Source organism: Lytechinus variegatus, chromosome 17, assembly GCF_018143015.1.
Source record: "Lytechinus variegatus isolate NC3 chromosome 17, Lvar_3.0, whole genome shotgun sequence".
Taxonomy (NCBI): Eukaryota; Metazoa; Echinodermata; class Echinoidea; order Temnopleuroida; family Toxopneustidae; genus Lytechinus; species Lytechinus variegatus.
Window position 1 is genome coordinate 17095481 of NC_054756.1, and position 23621 is coordinate 17119101.

General features: G+C 36.2%; 1 protein-coding gene across 1 annotated transcript; it reads right to left on the reverse strand.

Moving 5' to 3' along the window:
* Positions 1–1778: 1778 nt before the first annotated feature.
* LOC121430852 lies at positions 1779–23621 on the reverse strand. The gene is made up of 2 exons (XM_041628277.1): positions 22550–23621; positions 1779–3079 (listed from the first exon to the last, which is right to left on the reverse strand). The coding sequence occupies exons 1-2, from the start codon at positions 23015–23017 to the stop codon at positions 2429–2431; spliced, it is 1119 nt and encodes a 372-aa protein (XP_041484211.1). The 5' UTR covers positions 23018–23621; the 3' UTR covers positions 1779–2428.

Sequence of the window (23621 nt, forward strand, 5' to 3'; positions counted from 1 at the left end):
GTTTCTGCAGTCATTTTCGGATATCGACAGATATAAAGCGTATTGTCAGATAAAACTTGCCATTTACATTTAAATAATGGCCCCAAAGTTACTTCTTGTCATTTTGATAAATATAATCTTACAAATGATCAATGATACATTTCTGAAATCATAAGTACAGTTCTTAGGCATGTTAGGGCATAACTGAAATATGTACGCCATTGCCATAATTATGTGCATGTGTTCCCCCCCCATCTTTTGGATAGATTTTGACATATTTAGAAAATGATGTATTTCCCTGTGTTTTTCCCTTTTTCGGGACCCCAAGTCCACTATCTAAGAGCACCGACGAACGTGTCGTAGGAATCCAAAGTTACACACAACAGCACACACACACACACACACACGAATAAAGCCAGTCATTATTTGTTGATATAGTTTTATCGAATATGCAAAGTAAGATTGAGTATAAATCGTGTTTCATGGTCTTATATTAGATAGTGAAAGCTGCGAGGCCTTACATTTTCTCAGCAAGGGCACACCGAAGCATTTTACTGTAGAAATCACCAGGGCAGTGGTTCACATAGGAAACCTAAGTCTGTCACATGTCACCTGGAACCTCTTGGGTAGCTTCCTTAGTTCTCCCAAAACCGAGGGCAACTCCTACCTTCAAAAGTACTGACACATGAGAAACTGTTTCCTTGTAGATAACATTATTCCATTATAACTCCTTATTCACTCTTTTTCTTTGTGAGGGTTTCAGTTAACATAACTCAAAGTGGTTATTTGTATATCAAATGACTCGTCCCTCAAACGATGGTCACTACTGCTGCTGTGCTGATCTTAGATGATAAATAGATCGTTAGGCCAAATTTCATTGAGCATTTTGGGATTAATCATGTGATATCGGTCTTCTTGTACCAATGTCGCCCATTCGTACTGTTTGATTTTCTGTCTTTGATTTGTCAGGATTATATAAAAAGCAAACTCCCCACATAGATTCAAGACAAAATAGAAATACTCCAATGAATGATCTTCAAGCATATAAGGCATTTTTATTGAACAATATATATTTCATTCTAATGGTTCGTATGCATCTATATAAATCATTCAATTCCTTGGAAATAAATAAATTTATTTGAAATACCTTGATACTGTTTCATCAAACTCTCATTCATTCAGACGACAAAGATGAGTCAAAAGTCCTGATAAACGTTTCATAAAAGTCGGGCATTTTATCCGACAAGTCTTGTTTTATCTGAAAGTCACTATTGTAACGGTATCTGTCAGCCAAGCAGAAACATGGAAAATTGTCAGATCCGACAACTTTTCGGACAAAAAATGTTGATGAAATGCTCCCCAGAACATGCAAATTGGAGGATGATCATAGTAGGTCAAGATAACGTAACAGCCACTGTGTTGAAATACCCGTTAAAACCAGTATCAATATGATATACGTAGATACATATACACTGATTCCTATTCTATATAAACTGAAGAGGATATCTATAGATTCATTTCCATTGGCAGTATACATTAAAATGAAGTGTAAAGCACACCGTGCAAGTATGTCAAGAATATTAATGTTTCAAAAAATAAAACACCACATTTTTTCCGAAATTGTGGATATTGTTTTTCATTCGAATACCAAAAGGCCAAAGTTCTTCAATTGCACGGACTGACAAAGAGATAGTTGGATATCAAATTATTCCTGGGGAGCGTTTCATGAAAGGACTTGTCGGAAGTTTTATCCGACAAGTCCCATTTTATCCGACAGTTACTATAGTAACAGTGCCTCTCAGCCAATCAGAATCAACTAAAGATGTCAGATCTGACAACTTGTCAGACAAAAATGTTGATGAAACGCTCCCCTGGTATATGACAGTAGAACCCAAGCATACTAAGAGCAAGGAAATGACTCTTGGTTCTTGGGGGGCTTGTGCTATATTCAGTTTTGAAAAGTGTGCCAAAATTGATCCATGCCTTGTATATATTACCATATTTACCATATTAGATAAAATAAGTTAAAAGACTACACTCCCAAGACAATCTGAAACAATTAAGTCGAGTCGAGTTTCATGATATTTCAGTTTTTACGTAAACATTGGATTCGTATAAAAAGTCAACGATTCTTTTTGCATCTTATAACGACCAAAGATATTCAAACATTGTATATCAATGGCGTCTTTTGAATATTTATCTTTATTTTTATGGGAGGCTTTTACATTAACGGACTGATAATGAATGTGTGAAATAATTCTTGTTTAAACAAGAATTGCAATACATTCTGTAATTAAGCCTAAGCCATAAAATTCTCAAGAAAATATTTCACCTACATAATTAATGAGCTGAAATAATGCTAACTCTATTGCTTCTCCGTTATTCATCACAAAGCTAATACATCATTATCAAATATTTACAAGTCTTTTTATGAGCACATTTCCATGTTTCATTCTAAAATTGCTCTCTCGCTTTCCACTCTTCCTTTGGCGTTTGAAAATGACATATATCTCGACCTTGCAAGGTAGCCGGACGCGCATGGACGACCTATGTAATGCGGGGTCACCAATGAAACAGTCCGTGTACGGTACTGCGGCATGTATGGCTGATCCGATAGCACAGAGATGTGACCGGGTGACATACCATCCGGTTGATCGATAAAAGCATCGGAGTCGTCATCGTCGTAAAAAGAATCGTGCTCAAAATCGACATCGCCGAAGTAACTGTCCATGTCGAAACTTGTGTCCTCCAGATGCGCAAGGCTCTGTGCCATTTTTGGACTCGCGTCCATGGCGGAGTGCATGTGATTGAGATTCCCGCGTGAATGAAACTGCATGGATGACAGGTTGCCACTCGTCGATGACTGGCTGGCTGCGCCGAGGGGGCGGAGATTGCTCCGCATGTGCGAATTTGATTGGCGGGAAGTTGTGTTACTGCGCGCTGATTGGTCGGATGCCCCAAGATTCGCGCACGATGCTTGGTTGCGTAGATAAGTTGCTCTTAGACTTTGCTGGGTACTTGACTGCTTGAGCTGGTGAATGGTCGAACGAAGTTCCATGAATTGCCGCATCAGACTCTGATCTTGTTTCTTCATTTTGGTCTGAAAAATACAAAATGAGAATAATGTGTGAAAGACAATAATACAGCTCACTGTGTAGAATTAAAAAAAATAATCCATGATCCATCTAACATCTTCACATTGATATCCAGCAAAAGCTCGCAGTTCATCGAATTAAGTAGCTGGTTTTTCCTCCGATTCATTCGGATACATTGGAACATCATAATCAACATCACATATTTAATTTTTCTCTTTTCTTTGTAGAAAATGACGAATTCACGTTTATGGTTTTATTATTTACGCACAGATTTCATACTCTAATCGTGCTAATAAACCAGTAATAACAGCATAGCATTATAATCAATAGTAAATTCTCAAGCATGTCAAGTGGCTTATGCATTTATAAATGCAAGGTTGGAAACGTCATGTTGGAAAGTGGGATGCGGAAACTGCAAACAAAACATATTCTTTCTGGAAAAGAAGGCTTTCTTTACCGTCCTTTATTTTGTTTAGATTAGCTGTCATTTCCCACCAAACCTCTGTAACGGAAACATATTGACAAGTTCACAATTCTCCTCTACTACTCAGAAAAGGTCGAGTTCATTCTCCAAAGGTAAACTTGAGAGGTCTACTTTTATTCTGTGGAATGACATTTCCGCGTGTGTCAGTGCTTCTGAAGGTTCAATGCCATATTAAGATGATACGTCCTTAGAAAAGTACTTGGGATTTTTTTTCAAAGACTCTATCCAAGTGGAATATTGAAGGATGTTCAATGGAATCTAAATATTGCCCTGTATGTAAATGAAATGACAGCAAATCCATATTCTCATGATCCAAGCCCAGCTAAACATCATTTTGACGACTCCAGAGTCTAGGCTAAGGCCAGGGGCCCGTAACACAAAGCTTAACAATGTTCATAGAACATTCTTCTACGATTAATCCCATTGACTACAATGTACAATCAATCGTGGAAATCAAGCGTACGATTAATCGCGAAATTTTGTGTTACGGGACACAGGTCAATGGTCACATTTGATCCAGTGGTGGTTTTTATAACAATTAATGATAACATTGGAAGTTCGTGATGGCGTTTGGTGACTTAAAAGTTATCAGCATAAGCATGGATTCATTTTGAAGAACATTTGACCATCTTACAAATTTAAATTAAAGAACAGGATGACCACTTTTTTTCCCTAATCCATTATAGAAAATTAAGTGACTAATATTTAAAAAGAAAACCTGACATTGTATTAATCATTATGAGATGAGGCTATTTAGTAGTACATTCTGTGAAAGAACACGTTGTTTTAGTTTTCTTTTATGTCAACAGAGAGCATGAGGACCTTTGGAATATGATAAAAATGATCTTTGTACTATTTGAAAAAAAAAAAACGATTGGTGTACGTGCACAAATAAAGTAATTAGTTAAGGATGATATTAATACAGTATTAATGATTGAAAATGTGCCATTTCCAGTGTCACACTCGTTTTATGGGAAATGCATACAGATCTACAAACTGATAATCGAAAATGATAAAGTGTAATTTAAAGTTTGCATAAATAAATATTTGTTCTTGTATATCGGCATACCATTGTTTCTGCAATTAAACAACTACATATAGTTGCAGAAACAATGGAATGCTTATAGTATAGCAGCTGCCGCTGCAGCAGATGTATGACAGTAGTTGTAGTTTGAGTGGTAGCAGTAGAACCACCAGCAGCAGAAGGATCGAGTCGAAGTAGTATTACAGTAATAGTATTATAATTATTATCAGTAGTAGTAGTAGTAGTAGTAGTAGTAGAAGTAGTAGTGGTAGTAGTAGTAGAAGCAGCAGCAGCAGCAATAGTAGTAGTAGTAGCTATAGCAGCAGAAGTAGTAGCAGCAGAAGTAGTAGCAGCAGTAGTAGTAATAGTAGTAGTAGTAGTAGTAGTAGTAGTAGTAGTAGAAGTAGTAGAACCAGAAGCAGCAGTAGTATCAGTAGTAGTAGAAGTAGTAGTAGTAGTAGTAGTAGAAGTAGTAGTAGTAGTAGTAGTAGTAGTAGTAGTAGTAGTAGTAGTAGTAGTAGCAGCAGCAGAAGTAGTAGTAGTCGTAGTAGTAGTAATAGTAGTAGTAGCAGCAGAAGTAGTAGCAGTGGCAGCAGCAGTAGTCGTAGTAGTAGTAGTAGTCGTAGTAGTAGTAGTAGTAGTAGAAGTAGTAGTAGTAGTAGTAGTCAAATTTGTAGTAGTAATAATAATAGTAGTAGTATTAGTAGTAATAGTGTTTGATTAGTGTTGACGGTAGTGGTGGTGGTAGTATAGTATTGGGAGACAAGCTAGAAATAGTAAGGTGGTGTAGTAGAAAAGGATATCGGGGATCAATGTTGAATACAACCATCAGCATTGAAAAACAGTTTTCATTCCCGTCATACTTTTCACTGATGTGACACCCCTGAAGCTCGTCATAGGATCATTGAGCCAAATTACCAGGTAAAATTCTTTGAAATCAGTTTCTCCCTTCCCAGACCCCAGTACTGTCCAATGTGTACGGATGTAAGGGAAGTCTATAACAAGCAATACACCTGCCCAACTAAAATGATTGACATGATTGGCAAGCTGTCTAACCATGCCACGGCAGTCACCTTTGAATAGCCGTCACACTTATAAAGAGAATCAGATCGAAGTCTATCTCCCATACAACCAAATATTAAGAAGTGACATAACCATAATTCATACCACATCAAGAATGGAATAGGATAGGAATAAGTTTATCAGGCTAATGTATGTGACATTTGAAAGTGAGTTCACTTTCATTACCACAAAAAAAAATTCTTGAAGCTAGCTTCCTTATACCTCGGTCACATTTGCTCTACGGCCGCCGTACGTCGAGTCGAAAACAGCCGTTTTGACATTTTTTCTCGTAATAGCTACTTATACAAGGTTTGAATTAAAGTGAATAAAACGGCCGCGGGCCCCCGCGGTCACATTTGCCCAACGGCGCGCATTAGAGCAAATGTGATGGAGGTATTACTCTATAAACGTTTTCTTTGGTTGTGCGCAGTTTATCAAACGACCTGATGCGCGGTCTGTTTTCGGTATCGTAAAGCCTGTAATTAACATGATAATGTACTAATTCAAGAGTCCTTTGAGAAATGTCCACTGACTAAACCAATATTTTGGTCAGTGTCTCATAGCCATGCATCATAGCTCGTCACAGACAGTTTTTATGATGTATGGATCGGTCACACTGATGCTATGGTTTCTGATCTGCTATCGAACTCTTGGTGGGACATGACCAGTAATTGCAGTCATTTCTCAGGCTCTAGGCACATCAAGGAAGTTGTCGCCAAGTAATACGGAAAGGCCAAGCTATAAAGGGATCTCATAGCTCAACTTTTATCTCATCGAATCTCATCTCAACTGACCAGACCCGGCAGGTAAGGAGCCGATGATAAGCACCCGATGATCAGATGTGACAGGGAACGCAAAGAGAACGTAATAGGAACGTCATCCTGATCGAGGGGGCAGGAAAGCGGGTCAAGATGCTGATAGGTCATGACTGAAAAAAAAATGATTTCGTCCACCACACAACGGAAAGCATTATTGTTAAGATACAATCAAGTATTGAGAAAAAATAGAACCCCGTATTGTGATCAAATTATTTTGTCATATATTGCTTAATATGTTTAATCTAATATCACATTTCCTGAAAGGTCAGCCAAGACAAACGATAGGATTGACAGCCGAAGAGTGGAGACTAAAAAGGAAAAAACCAACACTGATTTATAAAGTCAGACATTGTATAGCCTACTGGTTGAAAGTGTATACGAATAATATGAAAGGATGCATCGTGAAGCAAAGGGGAAGGGAAAACATGCCAAATTATATTTTAAGAATTATATTTTGCATTGTAGTCGAAATCGAAATTCTATAAACGGAAATATATCGTTTATATTAGCACCTGGGATTAATTGCGAGCAGGAACGGGGTGCCAATTGTGTCAACATTTACAAGAGTATGTGTCCTTTAAAAATAGTCGGAATGACGTATTTACCCACATCATCCTTTTTTCCGATAATTTAGGGTAGATTGTGTACTTTGATGTAGAGTAATAGGATAAATACGGGTGAACTGTATGACAAGAACAGGGATGAATAAGAAGCAGAAGAAAGAAGTTATATAGCGTAATGAAGTTTTAGTTGCCATACCGCGTTGTACTACCATTTCTTTTCATTCTATGATATCTCTGAACAGTTCTAGAATCGTGTTCCTCAGCTCAGAAAGAAAAAAAAAACACTTGTCTGGTTATCCGGCATTTCAGGTTTAAACCAAATCAATCAAGTAAACTCTTGTTGAAGATCTGTCTGATCCAAAGGAGGGAACCTGCAGATGTCAGTCCTCGTAAAGTTCCATTTCCAACATCTTCAGCTCTTCAAGCAAGGGAAATAAGAAAAAAATCGTAACCCTTTTTACAGATACACCTTCATGACCTCTGATCTGTTAGTCGTTGTAAGGGCATATATTCCTATTTGGATAGATACTTCCTGGTATATTATACCATAACCGACCCTCGGAAACCAAATCCTTAGACTAATAATCGGATCCTTCCTACCCGGATATCTGATCCTCTTCAACTTGTCATGATATCTCTGTGAACTTGACTTTTATCCAACAAGAGAGTATAAGGCATATTCTCAAAAGTGGTCCAACAGAAACGGATTAAGTAAGTATGCATTCTGAAAATGAGTGGAAAAAATGCCGATCTAACGCTCGACATGTTTTACGTTTAACTGTTCAATAATTCATAGACGTGCGTGGTAATGCCTTAAAATGGTTCTTCTCGACGTAAGCATGCTGATTGATAGATATTTGGTAATAATAATTAAACAATCTTATTTCGTCAAATTACAACATTTCTTTAGTAGATGTGTATCAAAGTAGGTTTCAGTAAGGATCATTGTTTTACGATCCTTACCGGTGGAGGAGCCGTGGTGTAGTGGTTCTGACTCTCGCCTTGCAAACAGAGGGTCGTGTGTTCGAATCCCACCGCGATCTGGCGTCCTTTGGCAAGGCGTTAATCCACACTTTTACCACTCTCGACCCAGGTGCTAAATGTGTACCCGGTAGGATGTGAAAGTCATTGTAGCTTGTCCAGTACTGTGTGCGCCTCACAGGCGACTGACTGGAATACTCCCCAGGGAGTGGAGGATGTGCACACATTGTGTGAGGGAATGACTGATTGAATCCGATGACCGGGGTAATAATATATCTGTAAAGCGCTTAGACACGTCGTTCCGATGTATTAAGCGCTATATAAAAGCGGATTATTATTATTATTATTCTATCATAGATTTCTTACAGCTGAAATTTCAACCACGATTTTATAAAATCTCCAATTTCGAAGATATTTAGAGTTTCCTTGTTTAGTACTAGTAGACCCACATGCAACTCAACGTGATGCCAGCGTGGATCACATTATCACCCAATTAATGATCAAGAAAACTACATTTTGGTTTATGTTGTCCTTCATAAAGTTATCTTGAGATCCTTGATGATGTGCCATTAAGGCAGGGGAATACCCTCACGCGTTGACTAGCCTGATTAACCATGTCAATGGTCCGAATCTTCTTTGAACACTATTTACGATTTTTTAACAGAAGATGGATTTTTTAAATCTTTTGAGGTAATAGTTGAAAACTACGGTTACACATCCATCATGATGTATAATTCATTATTATCTGCCATACCAAATGAATGGAAAAGAATTATCAGAAACAAATACATAGAACAGAACACACCTTTTGAACCACACGACGATCGATTACGTAATTTCCTTAAACACAAAAAAATTTCTAAGCTATGTTACTCTCATTTTATAAATAATTATACTATGGACGTGTCAGAGACAGATCAATGTTACAGATGGGAAAACGACCTTTCACTGCAATTATCAAACAATGAAATTTGGGATTCTCGTTTTACCCTGATATACAAATCGTCAATAGATAACAAACTAAGAAATTTCCAATTTAAATTTATACACAGAAAAGTGTCGACAAATCGTTATTTACATAAAATCGGAATTATTAATCAAGACATATGTGATTTTTGTAATGAACAAAATCAAACATTGATGCATCTGTTTTTTGAATGCCAATTTGTTTCGAACTTTTGGAACGATTTGTGTACTTGGTTGACTTTAAAAAATATCCGTTCTTATAAGTTATCTAATTTAGAAATTTGTTTTGGAACGTTGAAAAAAGAACATTTTTATTTGGTCAATACAATTATACTATACGGCAAATATTTCATTTTTTCATGTAAATATAGTAAAAAAATTCCTCTTTTTAAGACATTTTTATGCAGTCTAACACAGTTAGAAAAAACAGAACGCTTCATTTCTTTTAAACATAATCGTTCAGAGTTTCACAGGAAAAAGTGGAATATAATTACTCTGAAAGAATAAAGGGTATAGATCTATTTTTTGTTGTTTTGAATTAGATCTGTTGTATATGTTACTTCAACCTAGCATGATGTTTATCTATATGAATGTACAGAATTTGTATCTTTTTTGAGATATGTTTGTTAAAATGTGAATTACAAATAAAATTCATTAAAAAAAAAAAAAAAAAACATGTCAATTTCGACGTCACTTACACTTACACCCTACATCTTGCGTCATGGCTCATTGGTGTGTCTTGACGGGGGAAAAGAGTGATCTTGGTCGGTTCGGGATTCTCAGAATTCGTCAAGAGCTCAGGTGTGCAATAATCAACGTGCTCGATCATGAAGACACATCTCAATCGGGCATTTTCAAATGGCGTCAAATCCTCTTTTAAGTCAACCAAACTAAAGCTTAGTCCCCTCCCATTACCATGATTACTCACTGTATTCTCGGATTGCATTGAAGAACCCATGGAGGCATCCATGATTATATTTACTTATCCATCTTGCGCGTTAAACCATTTTAATTTGTGTTTCTCAACCATGATTTTGGTTTCAAGCAGTCTCATAGATTGCTTTGTAAGCTAAGAATGTGATAAGGTAACTTTCTTAGGAGAAAAGAGTAAACTTCATTATGAGGTCAAACATGTTATGCAAAACAACAAAAAAGCGTTTAACTTTAACATTTCTGTAGCAATTCGGGAGTACTGATACAATGTTATCTAGTATATTGTGCAAATGAAATTGACTTTCTGCCTTTACCTCCTTCTGAATTCAAGAAAAGTGGGCTTGCACCTTTGATGCTATAGTAGTTCCCGATGAACAATCAAAGGAAAATATATATATATTGATGATGACTTTTTAAATGATATTCAAAATATTCATGATGTATCTGATTATGATTCCACCCATGTAATGAATGTTCAAAATCCTTTAAATGTTGACTGTTTGAAAGGAAAAGGTCTTAAATTTGCTCATCTTAATGTCCGGAGTCTTCTCCGTAATATAGATGAAATCAAATTGTTTTTACATAGTAACGATATTCATCTTCTTGCATTAAATGAAACATTCCTTGATGATTCTATTTTTGACAGTGAACTAAATATTGATAATTTTAACCTTGTTCGAAAAGACAGAAATAGGAATGGTGGCGGAGTGGCCGTGTATATACGTAATTCTTTGTCTTTTGAACTTATTAAATATGATGTTGTAAATTCCTTAGAAATCATCCCATTAATTATTCGACCAAAATTCTCTAACCCAATCATTTTTCTTACTTGGTATAGACCACCTTATAGCAATGTTCATTTATATCTTCAATATGAAAATTTGTTATCATTCTTGGATACTTTTAATTATTCAATCATTGTCATGGGAGATACAAACTGTGATTTACTGAAAATATCTGGATCGTCCGATTCAAACCGTTTAAGTGATATACATAACTTATTTTCATTACAGCAAATTAATACAACAGATTATACCAGGATTACAGCAAAAACAATGACACTCATTGACCATATGTTAACTAACTCAATTGAGAAAATAAAATCACATGGTGTTTTGCATGTTGGAATGAGTGATCACTCTTTAAGTTATTTAATATGGAAGTCAAAGACTGAAAATTCTTCTCGAGTTATTAATTATAGAAAATTTTCTGGTTTTGATTTAGAATCTTATTTAGATGATTTAAGTAATCAACCTTGGCATGAAATTCTTGATTGTACATGTATCAGTGAAGCAGTCAGTAAATGGGAGGCTTTACTTATGAATGTTGTTAACCAGCATATGCCTTACGCTGGTTCGAAAGTTACTTGTACAATAGGAAGATGTGTACTTTAATAGATTCTGTAATATCAAATATATCATATATAAACTATGGAATTCCTCAGGGCTCCATACTTGGACCAATTTTATTTACAATTTACATAAATGATCTCATAACACAAGTAAAAAACTGCAAATTGCATTTATATGCAGATGATACAGTGTTGTATTTTTCTCATAGAAATGTTGATATTATTGAAAAAAATATAAATTTTGATCTCCGTAAAATTCATAACTGGTTATGTTGTAATAAACTAAGTCTTAATGTTAATAAAACCATTTGCATGTTATTTGGAACTGGGAAAATGCTATCTAAATGTGATATTTTAAATGTAACTATATCTGGTAAACGTATTGATCAGCGAAATACTGTTAAATATCTGGGAATGTACCTTGATCCAAAGTTAAAATGGAATATACACATTGACGAAATGTGCACTAAAATTAGTAAGGTAGTCAGCTTTCTGGCCCGTCTTAGACATTTTATATCAGAATCCAATCTGAAGATGGTTTACAATTCTATTATCCTTCCACTTTTTGATTATGCAGATATTGTTTATGATTCGGCAAGCAAAAAACACACTGAACGTTTGCAAAAATTACAAAATAGGGCCGGACGTCTCATTTTAAAAATAAATCCGTTTAATCACGTTTCAAACAATGATATTCATATAAAACTAGGATGGCAGTCTCTCAAATCAAGGCGTAAATCACATTTAAACATAATGGTATACAAATCCCTTCATAACTTAGCCCCACCTTATTTAGCAGTCTTTTCAATATTGTAATCATTCGTATTCTCTCCGATCGCAAGGAAATATTAAAATCCCCAAACCCAAGAGTGAATGCTGTCGAAGAACGTTCATATATAGAGGATCACAAGAATATAATAACCTACCATCTACAATAAAATTGTCAAATAGCCTATTTACTTTTTATAAAAATTTAAATAAGTTAATTCAGTCTTGCCCTGACCTTTAAAAGAAATACTAGCGACAAGTGGGCGGGTGGGGATGGGGGGGGGGTCGCGTTATAGGGTATAGATGTATTCTCTTGTATTCTTTTTACTGTTTTTCATTATTGTTTAGTTAAATTATTATGTTTAATTCTATTTTATGTCATGTACAGTAACTGTTGTTATATCATATGTTATGTACAGTAACTGTTGTTACATATTTTCTGGACCCCAAGGAAGAACAGCTTTGTTACATTAACAAAGCTGAGTGGGTTAATCCAGCCATCTCACTTTCGATTTTTATTATGTACATACATTTACATTGTATTGTTTTTTTTTTAACATTGTGATATGGAAAATAAATACCAATACCAATACCAATATTCAGTTCACATGAATGAGCAAATATAAAACTGTACAATATGAAAACTGAAGAGGCGTCATTCAAAGGAAGTATAGTTCCCAGCACATGATTTCGAGCGACCCCTAAGGTTTTTCTACAAGTACATGTATAGTTCGACGGGACGTACCAAGGTTGATGATGTTAACTTAAAACCATCGGAAGTCTTCCAGGTCATCACACAATGCACCTTCATGATTAAGGTCAAGGCGAAACTACAAGTTTCTCATTATTATGCCCTTAAAGGCGTGCTCCCCGTTTGGGAAAGTCTAAATCATTCAGTTCAAAAGTTTGAATTCATTATCAGATAAAATTAAAGCACATGATGTGTAATATGATACTAACTCTACAATTTGATGTTAAACGGGTATTCAAGATTGTCAAAATTCTAAAGTCGGGTGCCGCGAGGATGAACAATCTAGAAAAGATAAAATACCCTTTCGTTTGGTTGAGAAAAATAACGGCCCTCTGAAGCTGCATGCAAGGGGGTGAAGTGTTCGGAACACAAATTTTCCATGGAGCTTTCTGAAATCCGATCACTACATTAATGACATTTATGAAATAATATTAGTTACTCGGTTGCCTTGCTTGCTCACGTGTGCGTATTCTCGGAGGGGTAGAGAGGAATAATCTTTATACGTCTGGCTAATCGTCCACTTATAGCTGAGAGTTGTTTTAAGTGGAATAAACGATTCATCAGTATAACACTTTGGTATATGTTCACAATAATCTATAATGATTTCTTAAATATATATGAATATTCATTACAATAAAAAAGAGAGAATAACTGGATAGCTCTGGGTGTCTGGGGAACATTGATTAATGCAAAGTCAAACATGGCACTTACCACAGCTGCTGTATATATATTCTATTGAATTCATACTTTAATCGTAAATGTAAATTAGGTCATTAAGATCAATCCCGTGACATAAAACAAAGGGAAAACTCATCGCTGTGAGGATATCAATAACAACAAGTGACATAAGCCGAAAATAACTGAATGGTTAGCACTGTTGTCATGGTGCCCAAAGGCTAATCTAATTTTGTAACCAAAAATAGACTGCTGAGACGACTGTGGGAGAGTATAAATTCGTCATGTTCTTCCCCAAAAGACGGGTAACTAACATGAAGTAACAAACTCTAAAGACATATCTATAAATGCCATTTAATTACTTTAACATTCAAAATGAATTCGTTGTCGAGGACTCAAAGCATTTTTACAACACGCTATTCAAATGGTGTTTTGACTTTATTTTTAATCGCAGGGCCTACATGATCTATGTATATGACATGTATTTACACAACGCACGTGTGTGTGTGTGCTTGTAAGGGGTGTGGGGTCGAGTGCGCGCGGGTGTGGGTGTTCAGGATCGTTACGAAGGCCTATGCGAGGGAATGGTCTCACCATACGTACAGAAAGAAAGGAGAATTTAGTAATGTTTAGTTTAGTTGTTCAAAATGTTGAGAGGTTATCAGATACAAATCATTATGTAAATTATTATTGTATAAACTTGTGAGAAATTCCAAAGACGGCTTCGAATATACACCATCCATAAAAAAGTCTCCGTTATAATCCTATAGAATTAATCAGCGTTGGAGTTGGGTTAGAGAAGAAAGTATAAGGAGTGCTTAATTATTATTAATGAGCTGAGTAAGAGCGGAAACATCAATTTGAAATCTCTCGAAAATGGTGTAACTCTCGCATGACTCCGGATGATAATGAGTGTTTGCGAGTGTTTATTTTACGTTTGATCTTTTTGAAAAGTTTGTTTTTATTATCTTTTCTTCATTACTGTTATTAATATTGTTATCATTATTATTATTATGATAATCCTCATCATCGTCCACATCATCATCACAATCATGAACATTATACTTATCATCATTACAATCTGAATTTATCACGTCAGTCTATAATACCATTATTATTGTTAGTATAGCATTATTACTATTGTAATCATCATCTTCAAAATTCGAACGCATTTAAAAGTACTACGAAAGAAATAAGATAATATTAAGGAAAGGAATAGACCACGATTTGAACGCAAGGATAAACAATTTATATTTACATTATTTGAAGAAGAAACATCAGCTTGAAAAAAATTATTGCCTTTGGAAGTTACCGTGATAGCACACACACAAATTTAGATAGTTATGGAAGTCGTGCTTCCCGCATACATTCGTAATTCCGAAGCTTCGTCATTCCGAAGGTTCGGATATTCCGAAGGTTCGTATTTCCGAAGGTTCGTATTTCTGAAGGTTCGTTATTCCGAAGGTTCGTTATTCCGAAAACGAAATGAGGTTCGTAATTCCGGAGGTTCGTTAGTCCGAAAATAAATTATTAACGAAGTTTATTTCGTTTTCGGACTTACGAATCTTCGGAACAAGGAACCTTATTTCGTTTTCGGTTAACGAACCTACGGAACAACGAACCTTATTTCGTTTTCGGATTAACGAACCTTCAGTACATCGAACCTTATTTCATTTTTCGGATTATCGAACCTTCGGAATAGCGCCACAAATGTTCGGATTAATGAACCCTTTTACGTTTTCGGATTAACGAACATCAAGGTATAGGCAATTTACGTGTTTAGGAATTACGAACTTTCGGAATAAAGAACCTTCGGAATTACGAAGTGTAACCCATGCTTCCAAGACATGTAGGAGATACCGATAATGGAATCAAATCATGTATAAGAAGGCCCTAATTATTTTCAAAATTGACAGATAAATATACTTGGAAACGTAATATGAACAAATCACATTTTGCACAGAATAAAAAATCAATCGCTACGAGATGTATTATCATTTCTATATCACAATACAGTTAGAACTAATGAAACTCGCATGATTTTTTATTGTTTGTTTGATCAAGCGCACTATATTTTTATGATACAAGAACATAACTGCTATGGTATAAATTCACGTGACCCGCAGAACGCCGTTGGTAATGAATTAAACCTAATTTAAGCTAGAATTGTTTTCTTATCAAAATGCCATCTATCAAGCCATTTGAATTGCAATCAACCCGATAAACAGAATAAATATCCCGAATTCAATCCACAAACGATCAGGCTTCATACCAATTGTTACTGATGCCATATACAAATTTCGAAATTTCTTGAAACAAATAAAATTTTTAGTGCCCTGATTCTCATAAACATATGCATTGCCCTGGGAAGCGGAGGTGCTGGAGTGCAGAAGCAACCCCGAGATTTTCCATGGTGCGTTGAAAATCATTCTCCAGTGGCAGTACCCCCTAGAAAACTGGTAAGTGTTAACAACTGAGAAATGTAACAAAATGACCTACATTTAGTACTGAAATCCCCTTTTTTTGCTTGTCAAATTTCTCGGGACCGGAATAACCGTCATTAATAGTGACCCGCTTTTTGGTTTGCTTTTCAAATTTATCGGGCCAGAAATAACATTCATTTTGTAGTAAAACGTTTTTCTTTGCTTTTCATGTTTACATCAGCACCCCCTTTGAAATAATCCTTCAAAGCCTGGTATGGTCAAAATGTGTATATAAAGAGGAAAGGCCAAGGTTGTCTTATCTTAAGATAATTTTTTTCTATTCTGAACTCGCATTCATTGGCGATGTTTTCAGGAATTATCGATAAACAAGCGAAGTGTCACCCGGCGCGTGATAAATATTGTTGAAATAATTCGATTACCTTACAGCGCAATCTCATAACTGACGGTCATCTCTGTTTTTTGTGAGATGTTTTGACAATGACCTTCATCTCTGTAGAAAACATTCTTCCTCCGATGATCAAAATAGAAATCACCACGAGCGATGCCATGTTGTTATGAACATTAAAAAGGATTAGTCGAAAATCAGTGAATCATGAGGAAGGCCGAATAATTATTGATTTCGTTATTTAGTTGTTCGTGTCCATAAACTGGCAAACTATCTCGCTTTTTGTTGTTGCTTTTTTGCATAAAAACCCCGCATAAAACATGAAACTCGAATAAATCAAAGGTGAAAGAATGAGGAGATATTCAAAGAATACAAATGACCTGGCTTTGCTTATAAAAAAAAGAATGAAATGAAAACAGAGAGCTAGAGAGAGGAGAAATGATGGGTAGGCCTAATAGATTTACCATGAAGAGAGACCATGGAGAGTTAACGTGTTAAACATGATAAATGCGACTATCATGCATAAACGAATAAAAACTAGAGAGGAGAGAGAGAGAGGGGGTGGGGTAAGCTCAGCAAGGGGAAGAGAAAGGGGAATGGGGTATAGCGAGAGGAAGAGAAGAAGAGGGGGGGGGGGGGTGGGGAGATGGAGGAAAGGAGGGAGAGGTGTCAGGAAGGGGGATACAGGTTGCACTGGATATAGAATTAAGAAGTGAATATGAATATGGATTAGGAGTTTCTGCAATAGTCAGACCAATGAAACTGACTCCTTACCGATTTAAGAGTTCAGTTGATATGACTGCAGCATTACACAGTGGTGGATTCGGGGGGGGGGGAGGTTCAAATCTGGCCCGTGCCCCCCCTTCAGAGTCATCATCAATATTCTTAATGTAAATATGTCGTTCATACACAAGTGCCCCCTCCCCCTCCTTGAGAGGAACATCAAATATTTTTAATGGGAATATGTCGTCCATACAAGAGAGGACTTTTTTTTGTTTTTTTTGTTTCTTTGCTTGTCAAATTGTTCTAGGGAAAATGCCCCCCCCCTGGAAATCCTGGATCCACCCCTGATCAAACCATAGACATACTCGGTAAAAACGCTGGTGTACATGTATTTTTTTAGTACTATTATAGTTGAGCAATTTAGACAAAATGCTTTAACATCTTAAACAACAAATCTTATTCTTTGGTATTTAATTTTGAATAGATCAAGCATATTCAAGTTAGCGTGATGTGCCAACCCTGGTATTTTGCTGACTGAATGATACAGATATTGATCAAACTGTAAAACAATAACTTAAAATGAAAACAGCATTTTATAAAAAAATTAAATGGCATTTTCATTGTGCAATGTGAAACCTGTATACGATATGCGTTATTTCGATTTATTTATTTTTTTCCTATCCGATATGTAAGGTTAGCCACACTGAATGACCATGTTGATCGCAAATTTAAAGGGGAAAGGTTAATGACAAAAAAGGCTGTTGCAAGTGCATTTGGTCCATGGATGAACAACAGGTGTTGCTTTCTGAAATATCAGATAAATGTGTTACCAAATGCTCATATTCAGTGACATGGAAGCAGAGGCGTCGATTCTGGGGGGGGGGGGGGCAGGGGGGCAATCGCCCCACCAATGAAAATATTGGGGGGGGGGGCAAACATATCGTTTTGCCCCCCCCCCAATAATTCCAAATGTGTGCAAAAATAAAATAAGATTGTAATGTTACACAGAAATCAGAAAGCGAGATTGATATACACAACTCGCTCTTCGTCTAAAATCGTGCTCAAAATGTCCACTTTTCAGATTGGAATAGCAAAAAATTTCAGCTCGCACTTCGCACTCGCATCATTTCTGTAACAAAAACCCATACTTTCCATGATTAAATAGGTGAATATGGTCCCGTTTTCAGTTCTAAACCTCAAAAGAACTCCCACTTCGATTTGCAATAATCTTTTGTTGGACATATATATCTTGTTCTTTATTAAAAACGTCCATTAAACTCGACTTTTTTTTCAGATCGAAATATCAAAATTTTCAGCTCGCGCTTCGCGCTCGCATTAATCTGCTGGTGAGATATGTATATATATAAATATATATATAAATATATATATATATTATATATTATATATATGTGTGTGTGTATATATATACATATATATATATGTACACATATATATAGGCATATGTGTGTGTGTGTGTGTGAGTTTGTTTTGTCTGATCGAGCGCCTTTGGAAAATTTATTCATGATTTTGCCCCCTAATCTGAAAAATGGATCGACGCCCCTGCATAGAAGTGCCATTTGCCCGGACTTACAAAAACTCATTCTTTCCAAGAACAATCAGAGATTGGAATGACTTGAATCCTTATACAAAAAAACATCAGTAGAAAGTTTTAGAGCAAAACTCTAACCCACACGTGAGCAGCACGCTGGCGATTTGCAGTCTACTGCCCTGCCGGTGTAAACTTCAAAAGGTTCAGAAGGTTATGGGGAATAGAAACCAAGTTTCACAATTTTCTTTTTTTCAATTAGGCCTATTTATTGGAATTATATAATTGCTTATAGTTACATAACACCTTTTCCTTTCTATATGTCTTCAAATTTTAATTTTATTCATTTATGCTTACTTGTCTTTACCAATTCTTTATGCGACTCATTGAACGTAATGACGTCACCCTGCAAATAGTCTGAAAATTTGTAATATTTCTTTTATTTTATGCCATCATTTAATACAAAAAAATGGTCAGAAAAAATGGATAGTGTGTATGAAAAATCGACTTGAAGTAAAGATGTGTGCATTTTTCTTTTCAATTCCTAATGTGACTACAAAATTTTACGAAATATCAAATCGCATTTTATGGGAGTAGAAAGAAAGGACAGAAATTCAAACACAGAAGCAATAAAAACAAAAACCAAACAAACACAGAAGAAGCAGAGAAAGATCAGCCAAATTAGTCAAACATACCCTACCACCACCCCACAAACAAAATCCAGAAAATACACATTTCCCCTTTTCATTTTCCATCTGAAAATTTATTATTTCATACTTTATAAAGTAAGAGCAAAGAACATACAACAAACGCCGTGAATGTTGCGTGAGGAAAATCTGTTGCCAGCAATTTGCATGTAAGCATCTGTTCCAATTGTTTTCTAAGAATGGCAACATAATGGTATTAGTCACACTACCATCACGTGCAATGAGGGATTTTCTTCACGTTCCTTTAACTGTGTAATTAGATAAACGAAGGTTTCGAAAAATATGGATGAAATACACTTTTTGTTTTACTTTTGCCTCCGTGTGAAGTAGGACTGAGCCTTTTGGTCCTTCATGACAAAAATGACTGGGGCAACTAAAAATATTACGAGAGAGGGTTTCTTTCAGGGTTGTAAAATGGAAATAAAGAAAATTATCATAGCTATCACCAAATTTTAAAAGTTGATAACTTTTTTGATAAACAAAATAATGTTGGATCTGAAATTACATAGTGAAATGAAGTGGCGCGCATTTTGGGCAATACTTTATCGTCATACCTAACACTTCTGAAAGGGAAGTATAATAAACTTAACATCCCCCCTTTAAATAATCAAACATGTTAAAGGCAGAAAAGGGGAATTGTGATGAATGTTAAGCAATCCTGACTCTCCTCACGCATGCGCCCCATCCCATGTGATTCATACCCGTCGAATGATCACATCACCCTCGGCATTCTATGTTCTTCTTAAACTTTGGCAAGCTTTCTAATAAAGAACATGAGGAAAATGGAATTACTAAGAACTCCTTTGGAATGAAACCAAGATCTTCAATAGGAAACACGAGAAACGCCGGGTGGAAGTAAAATGGAAAGGCCTCAGTATGTTTGAGCAACCTTGGGTAAAGAGTTAAAGACTTTGTAATCAAGTTAAGGGCAGGTGTCTTTTGGGGTGTGGTTTAGGGAAGAAATCTTAAGCCCAGATAAGTAACGGTTTATCTAATATTAATTTTTTCAAGCATTTTTCTTAAGCTTGCTGTATAATAATAAAATATTCACTGGCCTTGAGGGGAACATCAAATATAATGCCCACAAAAGAATCATATTGGTTCGAGTCCTTAGACGAGGGTAATATGGTTCTTTTAAAGGCAATGTATTTGATGCTCCCCGAAGAGCCAGTAAATATTTTTATTATCAGCCAAATTATACATCTCGAGCAAAAATCATGCAAATGGAGATATTTTTTCAAGAATATGGTTCTACTGTCATGACTGTGTCATGTTTATACCAGGGGGGTGTTTCATAAAGCTGTTCTTAAGTTAAGAGCGACTTTAAGAACGACTGGTGATCCTTTCTTACGCGCTAAACCATCGCCAATGGTGTATTGCATTTACCAAAAGAAAGGATCACCAGTCGTTCTTAAAGTCGCTCTTATCTTACGAACAGCTTTATGAAACACCTAACAGGGGCCAAGCTATGCACTTTACATTTCATTTTCACTCTAAACTGGTAATGATTTCGCTTGCTTATTATCATTTTAGATGGCCCGGTTTCACACTTGAAATACTAGACAAAGTGACTGCTTTTACTACTTGTTATAATCACTTATTATGTTTATATGCTGTATTTTTCACTGTATTGTTTATGTTTTTTTTATTTCTTGTATTGTTTATTTGTGATTTGTTACACAAAATCACGAAAAACCAATAAAATCTTAAAAGAAAAAGACTCACACTGAGTTTTATTATTACTGTATTGGCATATTTACTACGGTCAACGGATTTCTATATTCTGTATATGGAGCCGAGGAAATTTGTTTCCCTCATATTATAGTTAAACATGAATGTTGCAAATACATGCGCTATTCTCTGCTTTTATTACGTCACATTTACATCGGTTAAACCGGCTTGAGATCGACTAATTATTTATATTTATATAATAAAAAAATATTTCCATTGACATATCAATGACATTGGCCCTATCATCGATCGGTTAATTTGGAGTCAATTTTATTGGTGTGGCTGAAACATGAGAATTGTGTCGGTACGTATAAAGTTTTCGCACCGAGACGCATAACACTTTTAAAAAAATAGAAAATATATTGTTAAATGCCCTTTATGACAATGAACAACCGAGTAGTCTTTGTCGAAAATTTATTGGTAAACCGGAACAGCAGTCTTCTCCTGAGCTTCAGATCTGACGAAAAATTGCAAAAGTGTTGATTGTCCTTGGCCCATGCAGGACAAAACGTCTGTTTTTATTCGCGAATTTTCGACAAAGACCTTTTGGTATTTCTTGTCATGAAGGATATTTGACAATATACTTTCTATGTTCTCGAAAGCGTCCTGCACTGCGGTTGTGAAAACTCATATGAACACGGCCACACACAAACGTTAATGGTATGACCGAGCCTTGTGTGTATACGTATAGAGCTGGGTTTCACTCGCACGTTTTGTCAAGAAAGAAAATTCAAAGTTTAAACTTTAAGGCTGGTACAATACAAGAACCCCCCGGGGCCCCAACTTGAACTTTTAAGGGTTCAGCCTTGAACCGCACAATTAAAAGTGTGCAATTATCGCCTGCTCAACTTTTATTCAGGCATTACCATAGTTGATAGCTCTAGAACATGAGCATTTTGAACCTTACAAAGTACAAAATAGGAACTTAAGTCGTGTTAGTAGGCAGCCTAGATGAATTAGCAGATCAATTTGTCTTCTCTTTAAGAATTGGATTACGGAAAATATTTGATTTCAGGTCATACACCGAAACTGATAGGCATGATATATGGAGATTGCTTTTGCTGTATTATTTGTTTACAGAAAGCGTTTCGATTTTGGTCATGTAATTAAAATGAAACAAATGGGCAGTGAGTATCAGTCTTCAGGGAATTCGTATGTTGTTAACGGTAAATAAAAGGTCCACGTTATAAGACACAGGAGGGGAGGGGGGGGGGTGTTGACACTCACGGTGCGTCGGGTTTGAAAATGGAATGTCGTTCCGTGTGATTCATATGTTCATGGGAAATAGAACACCTGACATCAGTCAAATGAAATATGGAGAAATTTAAAATTCAAGAATGAAAGATAAGTATTTAGTAATACATTAACAAAAGAATATATAGGCCTAACATTGATGGCAATAGCTAGCGCACAAAAAAACTATAAAGAACATAATATTCTAATAATGTGACTTTCAAGCTGAAGATTATGTTTGATCCCCGAGAAAAGTATCCTTTTGTTGAAATATCAGTTCCTTCATATGCCTAAAAGTGAATTGATGAACCAATACATGAATAAACTTACAATTTCTTCTCGTAGCCAACCTAAGCAGTTGTCCATTCTATTCCCTCTCTCCTTCCACGTCATCTCCTCAACATTGGCATTCGTAAATTCCCGCGCCGTCTCCATGAACTTGACACGCTCCTCATCATCCTCCGCATCGTTCTCGGGTCGGTGGTCGTCCCTGGTGATCGGTGTCTCACCCTGACTGTTGTTGTCGTCGCTCGACCCGATCCCCGAGTCCTTCGAGTTCGACAGGTCGCTGGTTGTCGATAAATCCGAGGAGGCTAGCTGAACAAAGCGAACGGTGCCCCGGTGAAGGGATGCACTTTTCGGCTTAAACACATCGTTTTTCTTTGCTACATGGTTAGAGTTAGTATCCATCTCCTCCTTGACAGTGTAGATATCCGGATAGTAGGGCGATTTCAGAAGTGGTTGAGAATAGCTGAGGGCTAGTTGCCCCGCAAGGCTATTGCATGCAACGGCCGCCATATTGTGAAATGAAGTCACTGCTAAACAATATTGACAGAAACGAATCCAAGATTTAAAGAGAATATCACATTAACCTCGTAAAATATCAGTCTGATGTTGATTAAATTCCAGCTCACTTTCTTCTACCATAACAATAACAACATTTGGAATCCACTCTCTTTATCAGGACCGTGACAATCAAAATTTCCAGTGTCTAAAATGTTGTCAAATTGTACTAGAGATGAATAAATAAATAGATAATCCACATTACGCTTTGATAGTCAGCAAGACATTGCCATCTTCTCAATGAAGGAGAGAAGATCTGAAACTAATTTCCAGTTGCGTGAAAAGACAACAAACTTCAATAAACGATTTTGAATGATTTCTACGATGAACGTATGACTCCTTTTAATCCTTTTGAACCGAGCTTGAAGAAGTCGGCTACAGACGTGGTTGTGAATGAGTGTTTTTCTTACCGAAAAGGCGCGGGTGGAGAAACACTTTCAGGCAGACTTGAGATCATTCTCTCACCCACACAAGTACCTGATTAGAAAGTCAAGTCGTTGTTTCCCAAGAATTTACGTCAGTGCCGTCCGAGAGTGTCATTCGTCACTGATCATGAAAT